General features: G+C 35.2%; 1 protein-coding gene across 1 annotated transcript in view; it reads right to left on the bottom strand.

Moving 5' to 3' along the window:
* Positions 1–3,155: 3,155 nt before the first annotated feature.
* LOC107086866 overlaps positions 3,156–17,465 on the bottom strand; it is an 18,098-nt gene continuing 3,788 nt past the window's right edge. Inside the window, exons 2-12 of the mRNA XM_015378096.1 lie at positions 17,173–17,358; positions 16,960–17,022; positions 15,771–15,890; positions 15,517–15,596; positions 15,095–15,428; positions 14,740–14,813; positions 9,813–10,026; positions 9,551–9,673; positions 9,245–9,375; positions 5,860–5,959; positions 3,156–5,112 (exon numbers count right to left, since the gene is read on the bottom strand). Coding sequence (XP_015233582.1) covers positions 5,882–5,959; positions 9,245–9,375; positions 9,551–9,673; positions 9,813–10,026; positions 14,740–14,813; positions 15,095–15,428; positions 15,517–15,596; positions 15,771–15,890; positions 16,960–17,022; positions 17,173–17,358 — 1,403 coding nt within the window. The 3' untranslated portion in view covers positions 3,156–5,112; positions 5,860–5,881. The remainder of the gene's footprint in view (positions 5,113–5,859; positions 5,960–9,244; positions 9,376–9,550; positions 9,674–9,812; positions 10,027–14,739; positions 14,814–15,094; positions 15,429–15,516; positions 15,597–15,770; positions 15,891–16,959; positions 17,023–17,172; positions 17,359–17,465) is intronic.

Genomic DNA, 17,465 nt, shown 5'->3' with positions numbered 1-17,465 from the left:
TCTGTTTTCATTAGAATGATTTATCCATTTCTTTTAACCTATGAAGATTTTATCATAAATTAAATATCATTTTATCTTTAATCTTTGCTTTATAGTTTTTTTTTTTTCTGGATTTGGTTACTTGAATTTAGAATTTATGTTGATTATATAGGTCTTTAATGTTTCTTTCTTAAATTCCGTTTTTATGCTGCCCTCTCTGCAACTTTTAAATGCCCCCAAGAGACCAATAAAGGGATTCAATTAAACTGAATTATTATTAAGATTACATTTTCTTATTTTTACTGCTCTTATCTTACTGTTGTGTAATTAATTATATGGTATCAGTTTGGAATATCTGTGTCTTTCTTAATGATTGGATGGTTGTTCCTGGTTATAAATTTTAGAAAATGTAACAAAGTTTCACTGTATTTAAAGTGCACTGGGACTGAAATGGAGTGGTTGATTGAGTGTAAATAAACAATTGATAATTAATCAAACATTTGAAGCTACATTTTGATGCATTCAGACAAAATAACTTTCTCTTATTACAATCGTCTGAGGGCTGCTGTGCATAGTTACTAATGAAGGGCTGCTTAATGAGTAAAACTGTTCAGAAATAAATAGAATAAATAAATAATAGAATAAATAATATAAATAAAATATAGAAATAAATTCTTAATGTTTTGTCAGAAATTATATAGAATGCATCCACTGAGCAGAGATTATATTCAATGGACACTGACTGCAGCACATCGACTAAAATGTGTCTCCATAAAAGTAAAAATCATATTCTTTCGAATGTATCTGTTCCCCAAAATTCTCTATTTAAGGGCATCAGAAATATGAAAACATTAAGAATATGTTTAAAAGTTCTCTCTTTGTTCATATTTCAATCCGTTTTCTAGGACAGCCTTAGGTAAACATATTAACAGAATGATTGACACTTAGGAGGGCCACTTATTTTGATGATCCCCCTGGAAAAAGAACATCCTCCACTATACCTTTAAAAGGGGATCTGATGATTTCTCTCCCTTATTCAATCAATGGATTTGTTTAATCTAAAGAGTTGTACTAATTGTGAAAAATAATTGAACTTAAGTAAAACACTGGAATTTATTCTGTATGCCTGTTATATGTTTATTACACTGCCAAAATCTAGACTGTACTGTTCTAGTATTATTGGAGAGTAGCTATATATATATATATATATATATATATTTCTATAAGCAATGGACATATACATATATAGAGAGATCGACAGACAGACAATAGATGTGTGTAATTTTTAAGTGACCATATTCAATCTCATGTAATTTAGTTTTCCCCAGCAGACATTCAGCTTAGAAACACATACTTGCATTTACCCTGCTGTTAATATTTTTTAACATTTATTTGAATATTTATTTTATTTCAGAGTTTTTATTTATGCCGACAATGTTTTTTTGGCCTTTACAGCTTTTCAGCTTTGTTTAAACTGTGAAAGCGCTTGTACATTGTAAGCTGCAATGTTCCTGGCACCCAATCCAGACGACACCAACCTACTTTTTGAGAGGTCAATCAGTGTTCAAGCCTGGGGATATAAAAAATTAAAAAAACAGAACTCGCAACAAAAAACACTGAATTGCCCCTAAACTCAGCCTGTCCTCACTGTCCCGTCTAGTCGAGGTAAAACAGAGTTCACCAAAAGTTCAGCCGTCGATTATCATAGTGGGATTTGGTGCTATTGGATTGTGACTGGAGAGAGAGGAGGAGCCAGTTCACCAAATTTACCCAGGAAAACTGTTATGACAGATGACGTGTTCTGCACTTTCGACCCCTATATTCGGGGTCACTCTTTGGTCACAGTGTCGCTCCAGGCCAACTGTGTTGTGGAACTCTGTGTGAGACTGGCACAGGGACTCGGTTAAGTTTAAAAAAACTGGGAAATCCTAAAATATCTCTGTTACTGGCCTTGTGTCGTAACATCTCTGAACCTGCCCCGCCCAACATGGAAACAGGTTCAACCAGAGTTCACAGTGATAAGCCACGCCCCTTCCTCATCACGTCACTAGGGACATGATGTTTTATCATAAGCATGACACACTTTTGTCCAGTTTTCTGTTAGTAACGTTATAGCGACCCCTGATGAGTCTATACGCGTCTTATCTGAAGCTTCTGCGTTCTCTTAGAAACATTTAGCTTTTAGTCCGTCACACTTAACCGAAATGCATTCCTTTAACTATAAACCTTTTTTTTAATTATTAATATTTAACATTTTGCATATTTTTCACCCCAACATTTAACCACCGTATGTAACCTCTAAAGAAATTGTTTTATTGCCCAGTACACATCGTACGTTATATAACAGAAATTATTACTAATAATACACTGGAAACTATTAATAGTAATATAAATAACATAACATTTGTATCCTTATGCCGTTTTATATCATAATTAATTATTTAAACAATATAATGATTATATATCTTGGAAAAATAAATATGCACAGAAAACTAAAAATAATTTCTGCTACAATCAAAAATTATAAGAAATTAGATTTCCATGGTAGTATTGAAATTATTTTCACACAATAACATACAATACAATTTTAAAAAGTGAAATACTGTAAGTAGAAGAAATATCATCACAAAAATCCCACCAGCTTTGGCCTAAATATTCATATTTTTCATTATTTTATTTAATCTATTCTATTTTGGTTAAAAATAAATAAATACATAAATCATTAAATGTAATTTATTAAAATCTATTAAATTGGTAATTGCCATGTATTATAATCATTACTATTCAACTTCCAAAATCGGATTTGATGAAAAAAAGAAATGTACAAGATGCAAGGCAAACTGGGCTACCTGAGCCAAATTCCTTTTTTTTTTCCGTCATTTTTAAGCAATTTATATAATGAACACTTTTGATCCAGTTCTAAAACAGTGCTAAACAGTAAGTTCCTAAAAAATGCGTTATAATGTAATATATTAAAGGATTCTGTAATGTTTGTTTTGTTTTAAAAGTAGTGCCTTTTTAGACACCGAAAAATAAAACTGTAATTTTTAAGAGGAAATGTATTTTTCTTAATGTAATTACCCATCTATAAAAAAAAAATGTATAGAAAATTAAAGCAAATTTATGAATTAAAAAAAAATCTATGATACAATCTATAGTAAAAAAAAGGGATCTTAACAGGAAACAGACCTTATTTGGGATGAGAAAGTACAATAGATCTTGAGTGAATATTAAAACAAGTCAGTATAATAGATGTTCATTTTTATCCATCTTTTGACAGGAAATCAAACACAAAAGATACCAAATGTTAACAACAGATCTGCAAATTAGACTGTACGAAATAAGAAAAATCTTATGCCACAAACGTGTATTATTTTATCTTATTTCTCATCAATATAAAATCTAATGTAATCACTTGATTTCTTGTCATCTTTCGTACTGCCTCTGGAACTATTAGATTTTCTTTGTGTCACAGATGTGTCAGTGAAGCTCATGTTCTACACATGAGTAATTATGAAGGAACATTTCCCAGTCTGTGGCCTGCTGGCAAGCTGGGTCTAATATTAATGAGGATAATAAAGTAAAGAGTTAGAGCGCCCACTTGTGTTGAAAAAGAAATCATTACATCAAGCAGATGGTGAAAGAAACGTATAGTTAACATGGTAAGAAACTTTAATTCAGAACATTCTAACCAAGGAAAAATAACAGTAACAGAGATGCACTATTAGAGACACAAAGTAATACATTTTCAACGATGTCTAAATAAAACAATAACATAGCGTATGCCCATCTAGGTTTCCATATCTGTAGTAAATAACTCAAATTGCACAATCAAACAAATCTTTCCATTTTGTCTTCCTCCTTTTTTAAAATATCTATGGTGATACATATTGCACACAATAGTAATTATCTTAGTAATTTTTCATCTCAATGGAAAACTGTTAATAAACATCACATTTGAAATGGACATAATTTAAAGCCATTTAATCAAGTTATTTTCTATGTGATTGATAAGGGAACTTATCAATCAATGTTTTAATTAATTATGTGTGTTTATCATTGTTTTCTATTTTGGAATACTGAAGTAATGCCGACCTGATGCAACATTAGGCCTATCTGTTTTCTTAGTTTCTCTTTAATGTTGATAATTAGATCATTCCAGGTTTCATTTCTTTCAACATAAAAAAAAAAAAAAAACGGAATCCTGGAAGTTTTTGCACGAAGACATCACTTGAAAAGAGTTGCTTTGATTTTTTTTAAATGAGCGTGCTTGTGTTTATGAAGGTTAGTGTGCAATTTTAACCAGAATTCCTCATTTAAAAAAAGCAAGTTTAGTGCAGCTCAACGACTTGGGAAAAATAATTATGAACTAAATGTTTTCCTATTTGTAGAAGCTGGTTATCCAACTTTAATTTCCTACTATCTCAATCCCCACTTTTATATTTATAGTCATGAGAGAAAAGAAAGTAAAAGCAGTGAAAAGTGATCCAGTAACAAATTTTTAAAATATTTTAGTACATTTCTATCAAGTTCCCCACAATATTTTAACCCTTATATAACTTTGTGCAAGTCAGTGGTTTCTTGGAAAATACTTACTTTTGGACAATGATTCCAAAATTGATTAAATACTGATCCAAAAACAATATAGTCGAACATTTATATATTAAATTCAGAGAAATTAACTAAAAAAAAAAAGAAAGAAAAAAATCACATAATTTAGCTTATATCTCAGAAATTATTATTGTTAAGATCCTACTTATGGATTTAAAAATTAGCTTAGAATTGGTCATTAAATTTAAGCTAATTAAAAAATGAAATCTGTCAGTTTACAGCTATGGATATTTATTAAATAGTGCATATTACATCTAACTTACTGAAAAGGGTGCAGGGTGGAGCAGAGGAATAGATGAGTACCTTTGAGTGAAGCAAATTTCATGAAAAAGAATAACATGCATTGTCAGCATAGTTTTATATTTCCATGGGAAACATGCTGTGAGCTCTTTATCAGACAGCCACTGATCAAAACCTCTTCAAACGGACAACCACCGAAATCCAGTTTTTTTAGAGGGATGTTGTCACCTTCTGAATCGGTCCCAACTCACACTAAAGATGCAGGAGAAGAAACGCCATATTCTAGTATGAGAAAAAAAAGAAAAGAAAATCAGACATCTGTAAAAGACACATTGCCACTCAGAACTCTACTCAAGTAACAAGTATATATTTCCCAGGTTTTTTAAAGGTTAAAACAATGAAATTGTAATTTCTTCAATAAAACAAATGCATTTTATTAACTTATTCCATATTTATTTACATTAACTTGCTACAGAATACAGAACAAGTAATGAAAAGATATAAAATACAAAACCAGAAACTACCGATCTTTTTTTATTTTATTTTAGAAATAGGGCTGGACAGTTAATTGCATTTGCAATATAATCACACTTTTAAAATGTAATTTCCAAATTCCAAAGGCATGCAATTATAGGGCTTGCTGTAACATTTAATGAGAATAAGACACTTTTTTGACTCTATTCCTTTAGGTAGTGGAAATACGATTAAAGAAGAGAGAGTTGGAGCTTGAACAGAAATCTATGTAAGCAAGCTAGATGCAGCAGGAAACATAGACCGTGGACAGGTGGGCATTTAAGGCCATGAAGACATGGAAACCCTGGAGCCATACATGTTTACTTGTGGTTAGTGCTGCGGAAAATTAAATTGCAATTAATTCATTCAGTCAGTCAGCTGGCGTCGCAGGCAGTGCTTTAAAATTCTTTTAATAATTTGTCTCTGGAAAATAAACCATCTGCTGTTTTCTCAAATTCCCAAAATTTGTCTTGCCTTTTGCAGAAATTGGTCAAAGAAAAAAAAAGGTTAGTTTACCTTACAACTGCTGCTGCAGTTTTTAGGCACAGATGTGTGAACTCTCCATGTGCTCCACAGCAGGCTCCACCAGCCGGTTGTACGAGAACGCCAACATTATCTGTGGAAGATGCAAATACAGGGTTTGCATAATGAATAAGTAGATAAATGAAAATAACTGTTTACTTTGCCAATTCAGAAAAAGTAAGGAAGTTACATTTCTCTCCTTTAACACAGTTCTGTAATAGATGCAGAACATGCAGTAGCCTTCTTTTTGGTATGCACACCACACACAAAATATACACGCATACATGTCTGTGTGCAAGTTTATGATAACTGGTCATGGGTATGAATTTTACAGTAATGCATAAACATATTTTTCTGTCTGTCAGTTTTTCTATTAAAAATAGGTATAATCACTTTGGTTTTGGTAAAAGAGCTTGCCTTTGCAAAATGAATAAATGATAGATTTCAGCTTCTGTCTCTAAACTGCTTTGTTTTCTATCTTGTACTCATAGTTATCCACTTTATCTGGGACCAGATTACAGGGACAGCAGTATTAGCAGATGCCCAGACTTTCCACTCCCCAGACACCTAGTCCAGCTCCACTGGGGAAAGCTTGAGGGATTACAGGGGCAGCCAAGATACATTCCCTCCAACATGTGGTGGATGGTGTCTTTGGCCTCCTCCCAGTGGAGCATGCAACGCGGATGATGTCATAGACACGCTGCTTCGTTTTAAAAATATATAAATATAAAAAATATAACCACGGAATGTATGGCACACAATGATTCGCCTACATGGTATAAATGCTGGCATACCATGATTGGCATGACCATTTCATAAATGAAAAATTATGAACAGTTTAGTTTGTGTCTTCAACTCGTTGCCCATAGGAAGACGTTACTTGGATATAACCTAACGGAATATCTTCAGAACAGCTCCAAATTACAAAAAAACTCATATAAGTGAGTAGAACATGATGTTATAACTTCAAATCAAGGGCCAAATGTAAAAAAAAATGTGTTTTCCTTTTAACAACGCCCAGGGAAGCGTCCAAAGGTCCGAAACAGATGTACCTCAATGTGGAAGAGAAGCGATCCTATTGAGATTCTTGTTCTCAATAGGACCGGAAACCCACCCCGGCCCTCCACCCCTACTCGCAGGACAATCCCGAGTAGAAGAGATTCCAGTCTCTCTCAAGGAGTTGGATTCAAGAGCCTAGGCTGTGTGTGGTGAGTCTCACTATTTCTAGCCAAAATCGCTCAACATTCCTCATACGTTCAGACTCCTTTCCCCCAGGCAAGGTCATATTTTACATCCTTAGAACTAGTGTAAGTCTCCATAGACCAGTTTACCAAGGCTGTGGACTGCTGCCCAATACACACAAAAATGGATCAGTGCGATCTGACACTGATGTTTCTTAAGCTGAAATTCACTTTTAATATCTTTAAAAGTTTTTCTGGGATCTGTTGTTACCATTCTTATTATTCATCTCTTTGATTTCCCATCAGTTTTCCTCCTGCAGTCATGTCAACAGAGGTTGGCTACAGTACCATAAATCTTACAGTTCCGAATAATATGTTCAACTGTAGTCACAGGAACAATAAGTTGCTAGGAGATGGTCATATCGCCTTTACGTCAACATGCTTGTGTTGAGATCAAATGTTGATGATGTAACCGGAACTACTCCCCTCTGAAGATACACCCCTCTGATGGAGTTTTTAAAACAAACCACTTTCCGTTCAGCTTCCTGTTGCTGGTGGCCCGCAGCTGCTAAAGGCTAGACTAAGCATTTCTCTGCTAAAAGCCATGCTAAGTAGTGACCAAATCCCTCCGGAGAGGTCCATGTTTGCTGGACTAAGTCAGACTACCTTTCCTAGATTTCAGAAAAAGCCAATCGTAGTGCCCGTCCTTTTCCTATGAATCGGCAGGAGATGATCATAGTAGCTGGTGTTTTTCCTGCAATTCAAACGTAGTTGAATGCAGTGTTTACTGAAACCGTCTGCTGCAGCAGGGATAGAGCTAATCCAGCTCTGGTAACCTAAATCTAATCACTGAAGGAGCAACAGCAGGGCCCAATTACTGTTTGCCAAGGAGCCATTAGAAGCTGCTGACTGGCGCCATATTGGTCCTGCCTGAGAGGAGCTGCTGGGCGCCGCTACATGAGGACTACAGGGAGATGTCCTATAGCCATCTAAAGGACATCTCAGATGTGTACACACTCATCTGTAAAGTGTGTACAGATGTTTCTGATGATTCTGCTGCTCCTGTGTTCAATGGCAAAGAGCAGCTTTGCTATATTTACTATTATAAATGGGTAAAAAGTATGTTTTTAAGTGAGATAGTCCACCTCAAAACTTCAGCTGTGCAGTCAGTTCCTCAAGATTTACAATCCTGCATTCAAATGTTATTCAAATATTATTGTGGGATCAGCACAAAATCCCTGTTCACCGAGTTCACCAGTGCGCTATAACTGGAAATCCCCAGCAACAGCTGCCTCTGGCCCGGTCGCCTCTTGGGGGTTTTCCACTACTGTTCATGGTGGCTGGAAGGAGATGTTAGCGGTTTTCATGTACATAATCCATACTGTACGCATCAGAATAATAAAAGCAAATATATTTTACTGCTCGAATCGAACTGGAGGACCTTCCGCTGCGCCTTGATGGGTGTCAACCATCGACTTTGCAAGTAAACCAGCTGCTTTTGCTGCTTCCGTTGCATGCAGTCTGAATATAGAACAACTAGTATAGAAGTGCAGGAGTGTCATGATGTGAAAATGCCAAGATCCTGCACAAGTTCCTGTCCAGTCCTGTCCAAGCGACGAGCCATGCAACAATACAATAGGTTACAAGTATGTCTTTCATTTATTTGATAACAAGCTACTGCTTATAGCTGTGGTTGCCTGTGTATGACTTCTCGAAAGAATAACATCAACTGATAACTGTTGCAATAGAGCTAGTTCAGTAAACAGCCGGGAGGAAAGAGAAAATGATGGACTCCGGACTAAACTGCCCTGTTTCTAATATACCTGGATACTTTTTTACTTTTCCTGGTAACTTTATCTGCCCTCTCATTGGAAGAAAGTATGGATGGGCCACCATTTTAACAGAAAACATAAAAGGATCTCTGATCGTCTGCTTAATTCTCCACAACCAACAACATGTCTTCATATATAAGTAAAACGCACAGGGCTAACAGGTTTGTCTGCTTTCAGCTACTGTAATTAAGGATGGTGATGCAACATGCCGTTTTCCAAACGGTGCATCGCCACTGAGTGTTTTTAGACTGTGATCAATTCAAATGTATTTATAAAAGTAATACTTTATGTTTGCAATGTAAAAGCAAAATTAATTCAACATTGTCTTTTTAACTCTTACAATTAGGTTAAAAATATATGTATTACCGTAAGTAAGATCAACAGTGCCACCATTGCTCCCATCATTATATACATGTTGTCAGTCAGACCGCCTGCCCAGAGAGGACCAAGGATGGTGGCTAGACCCCCTACTGAGCGGCGTACTCCCTGGCTGAAACCTGAAAGGGCAGTGAATGACAAACACACATATATATGACATTTATTTATTTATTTTACTAACTGACATGGTTAAGCTTCTTTTGTTTGATCACATATGTATGTAGCACAAGGAAAATAAAAACAAATGCATCGGATATGTTCCACTAGTATCCACTAGATGGTGCTGTGTCTCACCCTGAGTTTTCTCTGAAGTAACTTTGGAAAAGAGGGAAACCTGGGCCACTGCTACAAAAGGTAAGCCTAAAACCTGAAGAAAAACCCCAATGATGAACTCAGTCAGCTGCCATGAAAAACCACCTACAAAAAAAACACAATAAATACAGGAAGGTTAGAATTGGTCATAGAATTTCTCTTGATCCTTATATTTTACTGGATTTTATGCTTGTTTAGCCACTATTAGTCAGTTTATGTACAATTGTTGCTGGTTTAGACTGACCTAAAGGGTTAGCAAGAAAGATGAGGCACCAGATACAAGAGATGTTGCAGATAACCAGACCAATGGCGAGGACCACCCGCTCTGCAACATGCCGGCTCAGCCAGCGCACAAACAGGAAGCCGGCAATCACCACCACACCACCGAGGCAGTACATCACACTGTTTTCCAGCTCTTTAAAGTTGAAATATTTTTGAGTAAGGGGCGTCACCATAGTCTGGAGAAATAAAAATGTAAAACAGAAAAAAAGCTTTAGGCAAATAAAGTCATAAATTCTTCTAAATTAAAAAGTTTGAGCAATGTATTACCGGAAAGATATTTTGGTTTGATTACTGATCTTTTTTTTTATTTTTTTATTACAGTTACAGGTTTAAAGATTTCTCTTATTTAGCAATGTCATATATATTTAATATTGTGCAAGCACATCTATAAGAATTAGGATACAATTAAAGGAATATTTTTATTTATTCAGCAATTCATTTCAAACTCAGGAAAAAATAAAACTACTATACACACAGCAATAAACTTCAACCAAATATTGAATGCTGATTAATCTCAACTATAGAAAATTAAAAACTAAAACAATAATATTCAGAGATAAGGGTGAGCCAAAAAAAAAAAAAAAAAAAAAAATGTACATTTATCAAATCAACACGCAAATTTCGTTGATAAATCCCACTAGTGTGCATAAGGCTCCACCTCATGTTATTGGGAGTGGTGCCCATTTTATAAATGTCATTGTGTATTTAAATAAGCCAGCTAATGTAAGTGAATTAATACCAATCTAAGGCGACCACAGGCAAGAGAGCCGAAAAAAGTGCAGAAATAGTGGTGTTAGGGAGTGAGGTGGACAGCCAGATAAAATGGCTAGGTAAAGACAGTAGTGGGGTGGCAGACAAAAGGAAGCATTATGAATGACATTGTATTGCAATTTAACAAAAGAAGCCAAACGACCCCCATTCCAAAAAGGTGGACGCCTTCATCTGTTCCAATTTGCACGTTTTCAAAAAGAGAAAAAAAAAAAAGGCCTTGTTGGGCTACTGTATAAAACCTCGAACTCAACGCTATTCCTGACATTTGATTTGAAAAAGCTTCCTGGATGGGAAGCGAGACATCTTCAAACTTTGAAATCAAGTCCAGGGGTTTGTTTTTAATATTTTTTGGAATGACTATGACCTGGATAACTAAGAATCTTCACCAGCATATGAATGACTACATGTTCAGAGTCTGATGTATAGAATTATCATATTAAAGGGACACAGCAAAGTTATTAAAATAAAGAAAAAAATCAAGAACAAGGGTGAAAAAGTGAAAAAAAATATTTTTATCCAAGAGGGATAAGACTTAAATAGTGCTTGGAATAAAGAAAGATGGTGTTAAGTGAACCAGAACCTGAAGCTGTGGAGGAATTCAGACTGATACTGTGAGTAGTGCTGTACTTAATCTTTACAGTCTAAGCGCAACGACATCATAAATAAATAGATTGACTGGTTAATAGAAATAAACAGTGTGATGGCAGTTTTCTGTAACAGCTAAAATCCAGAAGCCTAGATCAGATTCAATTCAGGGCTCATTACCAATGCTGTTTCCCTGAGGGAAAAAATTTAATGCATCTAATTTGCTTCCATTGCAACGTAAAGGTTTCAGCCTATGACTTGTTTTAGTTCATTGAAAAAAAAATTCCAACTTAGCAGGAATAGGAATTGTGTTTTTCCTTTATATTCTGAAAGGATTCACTAGAATTTAGAATTGCTCTAAACTTTTTATTTCATTAATATGGGTTGGTCTTCCACTACATCAAGCTGTTTACTGTAGGGTATAAAATCAGGGTCTACTGTTTAGGTGTGCCAATGGGCTCTATGCACAGCTCCACTACTTCCTGAATTTAAGGCAGCTCCTTTGTTTCCTGTCTTATATTACTGGACGAACTGATTAATCCAGGTGTGTCTGGCCAGTTACTTAGGTCATACACACCTGGATTAATCAGTGCATCCAATCATGAAAGACAGGAAACAAAGGAGCTACATTAAATTCAGGAAGTAGTGGAGCTGTGCATAGAGCCCATTGTTGGCTTCTACCTTTCTGATAGTTCTGGGCTACTGCCAGCAGGTGGCGCACATTTCTTCTTATGTGTACTAAATGTGCATGGTGGTAGAATTCTATTTAAGCTCCAAAAGAACAACCAAAACACTATTAGAACAGACACTTTGTAAATATAACCTTATTTTATTATGATCATATGATTTGTTTTTTATTATATATAGAAAAATGTGACTATGTCCCTTCAATGATGTCGTCAAAGACAGAGGATGGCAGTGAGACAGTATTATAGGTTTTTTTTCTGCCAATAATATCTAAGATTTTGTGATATTTTTAACAGTATTATTGTGTTCTTAAAAGTGGCTACAGACAGAGGTACCTATTGATTTTTGCTACAAAACCCAGAGTGATTAACAGTTGTAGTTATTAAAAATAATAATCATTTGGGTAAGCTGACTACCTTGCTTTCTTTATTTTTAATATGGGCAAAATAATTATCAGTTTAATGATCTTATTAAATTTAGAGGTTTCCTTTTTTCTTCATAGATGGGCCTAGATGGATGATTTTGGATCTTCGGCTTCATGAAGCCTCATCTATTTTTCATCCATAATAAAATCAATAATTCAAATATATCTATTATATTTAATTATATATCAAGTCTTACATATACCATGGAACCCTGAGTGTCCATATTTAAGTCTGTTTTTTTAGAGCAATGCACCTAGCTATATTATTTTATACACTGGACTTCCCTGACCTCCTTTTATCCATTAACAGGAATGGAGTGGGTCCATCTCAGCACATAGATCCCAGAGCAATGATCAGGGGAGTCTAATCAGCTCATTGGCCTGTAATCATCTGAAAATGGTTTCCGATTTTTCAAAGTCCTCCAGTAATCAGCGTACATACCTGCACATGAGTTCACAACAGTTTTTAAAAGTTTACAGCAATCAGTATGAATGCCTCACACCTTGTTAGTTTTATTTCTTGATCTGTGGTACAACTCCCCGCATTGATCATCAGGAAGAGAGATGTGATGGTGAGAAATAATTCAAAAAGGATTTTGCGCAGTTTAATTAAGGATGCGAACTGCTCATAAGACTTTCTTATTTATTTCACAGGGAAAAGAAATTACACAGCAATGCTGGATGCTTATAATGACATCAATCTATGATTTATATTGTGTATAAAGTAGAATTAAAAGGCCTAGAAGGCTTAATCTGGCTTTAATTTCCATACACACTGTCTGTGTCACTATTTTCCACTTTGCTCCAATTTGTCAGAGCTGGCATGAGGGGCCGCAACTTCCATGTTTTTATAGATTACAACCTTCATGTGGAAAGTAGAGAAGCACCAATCGATACTCAGATGGGATATCGGCTCCAATATTGATCAACTGGCTGGATCGAATATCGGATGAATAATGCCATTCTAACATTCCAATTCATTCATTTCTATATGTATTTTTTAGATCTTACACAGCTATGCAGCTACAGCGATCTAATGACTTCAATCTTTTGATTGCAATGCTGATGACGTCATCTCACAGAGCACACACAGCAGTTAGTGATGATTTATATCTGTGTTAATCTGTTCCCTTTTTTTAACAACATTTATGTCAAGCTCAATGCTTTTACTCATATTACAAGGTATAAGGTTCATTTATTGAACAGTAATATTGGATTGGTACCTCAGCCCATGTATCGGATTGGATCAGGGAAAAAATGGATGGTGGCATCTCTAGTGAAAACTGTTGTTTACAAATTACAAGCCCCATTGTGTGCGTACACAACACAAGACCCCTGGCCACTAACAGTGTTATATCCATACATCTTAATGGACAGTTTAGTGTTGCGAAACATCAGCAATAACAGAAAACCTAAAAACTCATCACAGGGTTCACAGATCTACAATGTCTGAACTGAAGCTGTAGTTCGTGCTTCAAGAGCAACTAAACATAAATGGATCCAGAAAGTTTCTTTCTCTTGGCCACTTCAGTATTGTTAAGAGGTCGTCTCAATACCACGTAAGATAAATGTCAATTTTGTGATTTATTTGGATATGAATGTCCCAAGATCATAAAAGTGAAAAAAAAAAAACATAAACTCAAAGCTGGTTAATGTGTAAGCAAAGCCAGCGTAAGGTTTCCATAGTGACAATTTGGCGAGTGAAGTTTTTAGCTGATGTTGGTTCATACTGCAAAAAGGATGTAGAAATAACTTTAAATTCCTTAAATTAAGTATATTTAGCCTTAATTTAAGTAGGTAAATACAATTATTTGCCAATGAAATTTCTTTTTTTTTATCTTAAAATAAAATAATTAGATAATATACATTTGAAATCTGACAATGAATGTCAATTTTAAATGTAAATTGTCTTATCGCAATAGCAAAGTGTCTCACTTACCTCCTCAATTCAAGAAAAAATGCACTTATTTTAAGGAAAAATTACTTACTGAGATTTAAATTTTTTTGCAGTGCAGTGTGGCTAATAATGAACAATGTCAGTATAGTCTCTGAGTGGAACTTTATCAGCGAAGTAACTCATGCAGAAGGACCCCAGATCAAGTAATGAGTGCATGTACTGTACACTGGCAAACTAGCTTAAATCAAATCTACGAATTTAGAGCCATAACCTTTGACCAATACAGAAAACATAAAGTAATACTACATTTTTTGTGTAACAGAGCCTTAGAATACAGGACATAATTTCTATTTGATAATCTAACTTATTTAAATTAAATTGGGTAAACACTATCTGTAATTTGTTTTGAGGAACTTCTATTGAGGTCAGTTTTGATTTATTTATCTTGTGTTTCTACATAAAACGAATGTTGTTTTGCTATTAAAGTCATGTCATATTTGTAAATGTGTGAAGTGTTTGGTGCACCTCCAATGCTGTCTGATTGAAAAGAGTGATGAACTGAGCAGCGAGCAGCACGACCACTTCTTCTCTCAGGAACTCTGACACAAAAACAGAAAAGTAAAGACAGATGATGATGACCCAAATACAAAATCAGTCAACATTAATAACAATTTCTCAAAATGTTAATGCAAATATCATTACATAGACAGGTGGGTAAGACCAGCTTTAAAATACACATCTCTATATCTTATACCATAAGCAATCAGTAACTATGGTTTATAGTTAGAAATCAAACAAACAACTTGTTTTGATACTTTAGATAAAAAAAAATTAATTCACTCATTCAGTAAATTAGCCAACAATTACTTCTACCAGTTACCTTGGCATGAGCTGGAATTTCGGAGGCGTCGGTGCGCTGCCGCAGGAGATTCAAGTGGAGAATGGATTTGATTGAGAGAGTTGTTGGAGGCGGCCGATCTGTGGTTTTTGCACAGGCTGGATGTCATCACAGAGCCGTAGGAGCCCACAAGCTCCTGGGATGTCATTAACGGCTTTACCTCCTCCTCGACCTCATCTTCCTCTTCACCAAACCCATGCACATACTCCTCCCCATTATGTTTAATGTAGACCTTTTTCTTCTCCGTTGGTGGCAAGTCCCAGTACATGAAGACCACTGCCAGTTGAAGGAGAATCCACAACAGAAACATAAACAGCTGGAAGGAGCAGAAAAGAGAAATGATCATTCTTGGCCGGGTATCAAGAAAAACAATTAGTTTACATTTTATCTTTATTTATCCTTACCCCTGGTGCAGTGTATTTGTTGACAACAAATGGACCAAGGTGAAAGTCACAGAGTCTCAGAAAGATGTTGAAAGCAGGGCCTAAAAAGAACACAAATGTAAATGTTTCACTTTATTAACAGATTCTGGTTAAATGGAAACAGTTCAAAAAATTTTCTTGCTTTTATTTAAACTTTATTTTTTCATCCAAGGGGAAAAATTATTAAAAGATAATCCAGTAAAAATAAATAAATAAAAGAGTAGAGAAGAACAAACCAATCAGAAGGCCAGCCTGTCGACAAGCCATGACAGCAGCGAATACCGTGGCCCGGTCTTCTGAAGCGGTGCTCCTGGTCAAGAAGCTAAAGATTGATGAGCCTGCTCCTGTACCGATGCCTGAAAAATATAACGCAGAAATTCTGGTCTTAATTGGATTTAGAAGAAAAATAAACTTATGCAATGATCTGAGGAGAACAGCACACATTATGAACATTCCAGTTTTTCATCAAGAAAGAATCACAGAATCATACTATTTATGTTACTATGACATTACAACGAACGGTTTTTGTTTGAATTGAGGCTTAAAATATAGATATTGTATAGAGTTGAATAGCAAAGAAATGGAAAATAATAAGCAAAAAAATAAAATAAAAAAAAACTCTATTTAAATGCAAATCTTTGGTTAGAGTAATCTAGTATTTGTAGAAAGCCACCATTATAAATACCTTGGTTGAAACATTTTGGGATGCAGGCACATATGATCACCAAGCATATATGGCATATATTATGGAATCTCTTATAACCTTACAGTTGGATTTAGATCGACAGAGCCAGTTTAAAATCTTAAAAGTGTTGGGGGTTTTTTCAGCAATTCAGAACTTGATTTTCTGTTGGGCCTTTAAAAATCATCTTAATGCATAACCTAAGCTGCATTTAAGCACAAGTTTACACACTTAGATAATTCATGACCCCATCAATGATGGCAAGCCATTCTATTCTTGATCCAATGAAAATGGTCCAGACCATCACACCACCACCCGTTATTCCTGTCATGGTCATGTTTTTTCCTAAAAAAAACTGTGTAGGTTTTTTTACATCAAAAGTCTTTTAGTCTACTTCAAGCTGCCAGAAAATTTCCATTTAGTTGTTTTCTTTCTCTACAAGTACTTGTATACCTTGTTTCAAAAAGAGCCACGTTAGTTTTGCTAACTCTGTTTCCAAAGAAAATCTAATCATCATGTGAAAATACATGTTTTAGTTGCTTTTGTTATCACCGTTTTGTTGTTAAATATGTTTCAAGATATACAAGATTAATGTGTAGCAAAAAAAGAGAAAATCTGTAAGAGGGGGAAATGTTTTTAAACCACTACACATGATGGTAAAGCAATTAAAACAATCAGGCAAATAGAGGATTTTATAGCCCTGAAAATGTTTTAATAAGCCTTTATTGTGCAGGAAGACTTACCTGCTACCAGCCTACTTGACAGTAAAAGCCACTTGGAGTAGCCCATGAAGTACATAAAATTACCTGTAAAAGGCATAAAAATGAAATACAGTTACAGCATCCCCCATCAGAATCAATACATTTGCTAATTTTTACAGAAGGGTTAGAGGCAAATAAAAACAATTAAATTTCTAGGAATAGGAAGGGAGTAAACATATGCAACTGATGACTTACCAATTATCTCAAAAAGGTTAGAAAGCAAAATTATTTTCTTTGTTGTCCGTGTCCTGTCGGACCAGTATCCAAACAGTGGTCCTGACAGAAGCCCGCTCAGGCTGAATGCCGACAGCGCCAAACCCAGGAAGTAAGGGGCTGCCTCTAAAGTCTGCAGGTACCTCCATATTGTTGGTAATATAACAGCTGAAGAGGCAAAAGAAAAGGGATTTTTCAGTATCGTTTTTGACCCCAAAATGCAAACTGTTCAAGTCGAAAAGCACAATAAATGTATTTGGTTGTTAAAACATGAT

Source organism: Cyprinodon variegatus, unplaced genomic scaffold, assembly GCF_000732505.1.
Source record: "Cyprinodon variegatus isolate N-32 unplaced genomic scaffold, C_variegatus-1.0 Scaffold164, whole genome shotgun sequence".
Classification (NCBI taxonomy): domain Eukaryota; kingdom Metazoa; phylum Chordata; class Actinopteri; order Cyprinodontiformes; family Cyprinodontidae; genus Cyprinodon; species Cyprinodon variegatus.
The sequence above is the reverse complement of the archived record's forward strand: the minus strand, read 5'-3'. Positions and strand labels throughout refer to the sequence as shown.